Genomic DNA, 6,312 nt, shown 5'->3' on the forward strand with positions numbered 1-6,312 from the left:
GATTATTTAAAATATGTGAAGTAGATTTCAGGTAGTGGTCTGCTTTCAATTTACGGATCATAGCCACACCCATATTTCGAAGACGTTTAAAAGCCATCCAATCGCCATCCAATCATCTGCCAAACCAGTCCCTCTCGCTTTAGCCTAGCATTTCGTTCCCTTATGATTTTTGTAAGTTCCTTAGCAAACCAAGGGTTCTCTCTGCCCTTAATCCTGAATTTTTTTAAAGGGGCATGCCTATTGCATACATCCTGGAATGCGTTGTGGAAGTAAGACAAGGCTAGTTCAACATCAGGGATTTATTCCATTCAATGCTACATCATGTAAAAAACCTTGAATATCAAACCACTTCCAGTTTCTTTTTGTAATGACACGTGGAGATTTTTTAGGAATTTTACCATCTCTCACACAGGCAATAGCACAGTGATCACTTATGTCATTTGCAAAAATACCAGAAGCATTAAAACGATGAGTATTGGTTACGATCAAATTTCAGAGGACCTAGTTACACTGTTGATAATCTGAGTGAGATTATAGGTATTGCATAGAATTTTGAGATGATTAGAGCTAGATGTTAACCAGTCCTGATTCAGRTCACCCATCAGGACAAACTCAGAATTGACAGTCTGTGATAACAATTCGAAAATACAATCCAGAGAGCCAAGTTTACATTTAATGAGTCCAAAAGTCAGCTCGTTAAGGCATTAACGTGTTTATAGTAAGTAAGTAGAGTGATGCAGCAACATTGGAGTGAGTCAAAAGGGGGTTTGAACTCCCAACCTGAAACAAGCACATTAACCACAGACAGTCCCAAAAGAGTTAATGCTGCTAAGGCCTTTACCAAATCAAATCAAATCTTATTTTTATTAGTCACATACACATGGTTAGCAGATGTTAATGCGAGTGTAGCGAAATGCTTGTGCTTCTAGTTCCGACAATGCAGTAATAACCAACAAGTAATCTAACCTAACAATTCCACAACTACTACCTTATACACACACAGAAGTGTAAAGGGATAAAGAATATGTACATAAAGATATATGAATGAGTGGTGGTACAGAACGGCATGGCAAGATGCAGTAGATGGTATAGAGTACGGTATATACAAGTCTAGGGTTGTACAGTATGTCATTCATGATTTCACTCCTGTCTCTTGTCTCACCAGGTGCTGTGAGAGGTGAAGTGGACTTACTCCCGCCCCCGTCCCCAGCAGCCAATTGGACCTCAGCCTTGCCCACCCTCCCTTCTTCTGATTCGTCCCTGGTGTTCTCCTTCAATGGCTCCACCCATGTKGCTGTGGTACCCGACTCCGTTGCCGCGGCCGTATCCGGAGACCATTTCACMCTCCAGCTGTGGATGCGAAGGGGTGGGATCAACACCCAGCCTCCGACTAATCAGGCCAGAGGAACCCGCAGGGAGGAGGAGACTATCGTCTGCAGTACCGTCAAGAATGGTCAGTCAAATGGTCAGTCACAACTGTCAGTTAAAGTAAAAATACTTGAAAGCACTACTTAAGTAGTTTTTTTGGGTATCTGTACATTACTATTTATATTTTTGACTACTTTTACTTCACTACATTCCTAAAGAAAATAATGTATTTTGACTCCATACATTCTTTCTGACACCCAAAAGTATTCATTACATTTTTAATGCTTAGCAGGACAGGAAAATGGCCCAATTCACTCACTTATCAAGAGAACATCCCTACTGCCGCTGATCTAGCGGACTCACTAAACACATGCTTCGTTTGCAAATTATGTCTGAGTGTTGGAGTGTGCCCCTGGCTATCCGTAAAAGAACAAAAACACAAAAATGGTGTATAATTTATATAAGCAATTTGATTTATACTTTTTATACTGTTTGATACTGGAAGTGAATAGTAGAGTGGGGAGAACAAGTATTTGCTAGCACTGGCCGATTTGCAGATTTTCCTACTTAAAGAAGCATGTACGAGGTCTGTAATTTTTATCCAACTAGGTACACTTCAACTGTGAGAGACGGGAATCTTGAAAACAAAGATTCCGAAAATCCTACATTGTAGTGATTGTTTAAGTCATTAAATTCAGACATTTTTATTGGCATTACACTAAGTTAGTTTGATAGGCATCAACAAAAGCAGAACTAATATTTGGTACAGATATGCCATTGTGTAGTTTGCAATTATACTAGAGATCATGAACGTTCCTGTAGTTCTTGACCAGCTGTTTGACCCAAGCTGCAGCAGGAGATTTTGGCCCACTCCTCATACTAGACTATTCTCGCAATATCCTTCAGGTTTTTCTGGGCTGTCGCTGGGCAGTAGCGGACTTTCAGCTGCCCTCCTAAGATTTTCTATGGCGTTCAGGTCTGGAGATGGCTAGGCTCACTCGCAGGACCTTGAGAAAACTTCTTACGGACACAGCCACTCCTTAGTTGCCCGCTGGCTGTGGTGTTTGGGTCGTTGTGCATGCTGGAAGACCCCCAGCGACCCATCAGTCATGCTCTTACTGAGGGAAGGAGGTTTGTTGGCTCTAAGATTCGCCTTTATGTCACTGGCCTTCACTGCATGCATCCCCTCAATACGTGTCAAGCGTCGTCACTGTCCGTTTGTTGCGAAAGCATCCCCAAGAGACTGATGTTTCCACCTCCATGCTTCACGGTTGGGGATGGTGTTCTTGGGGTTGGTATTCATCGCTCTTCTTCCTCCTCAACCGGCGAGTGGAGTTTAGTGACAAAAAGCTCGTATTTTTGAATCATCAGACGCACATGACTCTTCTCCCATTCCTCACTTCGGATAATGACAGATGGTCTTGGCAACACTTCAGCGGGCCTGACCTGCGCTCCTGCTTGAGCAGGGGAACTTTGTGTGCGGCTGCAGATTTTAATCCATGACGGGTAGTGTGTGTACTCGTAATGTGTGTATTCTATTGGAGACTGTGGTGTCCGCAGCTCTCTTCAGGTCATTTGCACCAGGTCTATCCAGATGTGAGATTATTGGCTGATTCGCCTCACCGTTCCTCAATGATGCATTGAGTGCCGCGCACGAGGTGGAGATCTTGCATGGAGAGCCCCAGACCGAGGTGATTGACCAATCATGCGTTTGAACTTCTTCTTACTTTTCTTCTATTTTCTAATAATTGGCGCCACAGTTGTTGCTTCTCACCAGCTGCTTGCCTATTGTCCTTTAGACATATTGCCCAGCCTTGGTGCAGGTCAACAATTTTATCGCTGAGTCCTTACACAGCTCTCTGGTCTTGGCCATTGTGGAGAGGTTGGAGTCTGTTTGATTGAGTGTGTGGACAGGTGTCTTTTATACAGGTAGCGAGTTTCAAACAGGTTGCAGTTTAATTATCAGGTAATGAGTTGGATAGGAACAGGAGGGCTTCTTAAAAGAAAACCTAACAGGTCTGTGGAGTAGGGCCGGAATTCTTACTGGCTTGGTAAGGGTGGATCAAATACTTTATCGTCATGCAATAGAAATGGCAAATGAAGTTCTTAAAAATCATACAATGTGACTTTTCTGGATTTTTGTTTTTAAGATTCGTCTCTCACAAGTTGAATGTGTAAGCTATGATAAACAACTTACAAGACCCTCCTCCATGCTTTTGTAAAGTAGGAAAGGCACTGCGATTTTTGCAAGGTTATTGCAAAATATCTTGTTTCCCGCACTGTTTTGTCAATTATATTTACTTTTTGAATACTTAAGTATAAATTAAAAAGCAAATACTTTAAGACTTTACTCGAAGTAGTATTTTAACACCTGACGTTCACTTTTACTGTCAGTCATTTTTCTTATTAATGTATCTTTACTTTAAAGACTCAAGTAATGACAATTGGGAACTTTTCCACCGCTATGTAGCGCTATTCAATGTTTGGAACACCTACTCCATTCCCAGGGTTTGTGTCTTTATTTTTAAGCTATTTTCTACATTGTAGAATAGTAGTGAAGACATCAAAACTATGAAATAGAGCACATATGGAATCATTAGTAGCCCGCAGAAATTGTTTAAACAAATCAAACATCATATTTGAGATTCTTCAAAGTAGCTACCCTTTGCAGTTTGGATGACAGCTTTTGGTACACTCTTGGCATTCTCTCACCAGCTTCATGAGGAATGCGTTTTTCCAACAGTCCTGTAAGGAGTGTTCCCACCAATGCTGAGCGTTTGTTGGCTGCTTTGTCGCTTCATTCTGCGGTCGCCACTCACCCAAGCATCTCAATTGGGTTCGAGGGTTGGGTGATTGTGGAGGCCAGGTCATCTGGCTGACGCAAGCACTCCATGACTCTCCTTGGTCAAATAGCCTTTCACAGCCTGGAGGTGTGTTTGGGTCATTGTCCTGTTGAAAACAAATGAAGTAGTCCCCATAAGCCCAAACCAGTGGGATGGCGTATCGTGCAGAATGCTCGTGATAGCCATGCTGGTTGAAGCGTGCCTGTGAATTCTATAATACATTCCCCGAGCCGTCGTCACCAGCATAAGCACGCATCACAACGCTGCCTCTCCATGCTTCACGGTGGGAACCACACATGCAGAGATCATTCGTTCACCTACTCTGCGTCTCACAAAGACACGGCGGTTGGAACCAAAAATCTCAAATTTGGACTCATMAGACCAAAGGACAGATTTCCACCGGTCTAATGTCCATTGCTCGTGTTTCTTGGCCCAAGCAAGTCTCTTCTTCTTATTGGTGTCCTTTAGTAGTGGTTTCTTTGCAGCAATTCGACCATGAAAGCCTGATTCACGCAGTCTCCTATGGGATGTGTCTGTTGCTTGAACTCTGAAGTATTTTTTGGGCTGCAGTTTCTGAGGCTGGTAACTCTAATGAACTTATCCTCTGCCGCAGAGGTAACTCTGGGTTTTCCTTTCCTGTGGCGGTCCTCATGAGAGACAGTTTAATCATAGCGCTTGATGTTTTTTTGCGACTGAACTTGAAGAAACTTGAAAAGTACTTGAAATTTTCTGAAGTGACTGACCTTAATTTCTTAAAGTAATAATGGCCTGTCGTTTCTCTTTCCTTATTTGAGCTGTTCTTGCCATAATATGGACTAGGTCTTTTACCAAATAGGGCGATCTTCTGTATACCACCCCTACCTTGTCACAACACAACTGATTGGCTCAAACGCATTAAGAAGGAAATTAACTTTTAACAAGCCACACCTGTTAATTGAAATGCATTCCAGGTGACTACCTCATGAAGCTGGTTGAGAGAATGCAAAGCTGTCATCAAGGCAAAGGGTGGCTTCTTTGAATAATCACTTTTTTGGTTACTACATGATTCCATATGTGTTATTTCATAGTTTTGATGTCTTTACTATTATTCTACAATGTAGAAAATAGTCAAAATAAAGAGAAACCCTGGAATGAGTAGGTGTGTCCAAACTTAACTGGTACTGTATATATATATATATATATTTATTTTTCTTCAGATTTTTCCAAGGGTGCTATAGCATCCTCACTAACCCTACTTCCCCCGGCTATGTATACTGTATCTAAATGGCTCTGCTTCAGTCTAATTCTATGAAGTCTATGGCGAGGAAATATGAAAATCCTTTTGTTGTGAGATGCACTGCTTGTGTCTCATATTCCTTCTGCAAGTTTGGTCTCAAATGCTGTTTTCTGTCTACTGACTGTCAGTCTCCTCTCTATGTTCCTCAGACGACTCCTTCTCCCACTACTCTCTCTCCGTTCACGGTTGCCGTCTTTCTCTTTTCTACTGGCCCGACGTCTCCGCTGCGCGGCCCGTGAAATTCCTCTGGAAACTGGAGCAGGTACTATGGGAATGCTGCTGGATGAGGGTGGAACAGTTGCAAGTTGGAGCGCTATGAGTGAAAGAGCCATTCAAAAAGGCCAATGCTCACTTAATGCCAGTTGCAATTGTATTGATTTATTTTTAAGACGACTGCATTAAGTAGGGTTACAACCCAGGGCACCTGATCGCAAGGCAGACTCGCTAGCTACAAGGGAAAGGGAAGACCTAGTCAGTTGCGCAACTGAATGGATTCAACCGAAATGTGTCTTCCGCGTTTAACCCTACACCTCTGAATCAGAGCGGTGCGGGGCGCTACCTTAATCGACACCATCGGTACCCGGGGAGCAGTTGTTGTGGGGGTTAAGTGTCTTGCTTAAGGGCAGAACAGCARATTTTTCCACCTTGCTGGCTTGGGGATTCAAACAAGCAACCTTTTGGTTATTGTCGCAATGCTCTAACCGCTAGGCTAGGATATTTTCCTTGGGAGTTTGTAGATATGGACAAGAAGCAAGGGATTGGGAAAGATAGGATTTGGATGAGAGGCAGGGGCAGGGGCAGAGGGGATAAGGGGATGCTGGGGTT

General features: G+C 42.9%; 1 protein-coding gene across 1 annotated transcript in view; it reads left to right on the forward strand.

Moving 5' to 3' along the window:
- The window catches only part of LOC111965226 (calsyntenin-3), a 37,200-nt gene that overhangs the window by 15,641 nt on the left and 15,247 nt on the right, over positions 1 to 6,312 (forward strand). The window contains 2 exon segments of the mRNA XM_023989280.2: positions 1,166 to 1,453; positions 5,637 to 5,749. Coding sequence (XP_023845048.2) covers positions 1,166 to 1,453; positions 5,637 to 5,749 — 401 coding nt within the window.

The sequence above is a fragment of the Salvelinus sp. IW2-2015 genome, linkage group LG6.1, assembly GCF_002910315.2.
Source record: "Salvelinus sp. IW2-2015 linkage group LG6.1, ASM291031v2, whole genome shotgun sequence".
NCBI classification, from domain to species: domain Eukaryota; kingdom Metazoa; phylum Chordata; class Actinopteri; order Salmoniformes; family Salmonidae; genus Salvelinus; species Salvelinus sp. IW2-2015.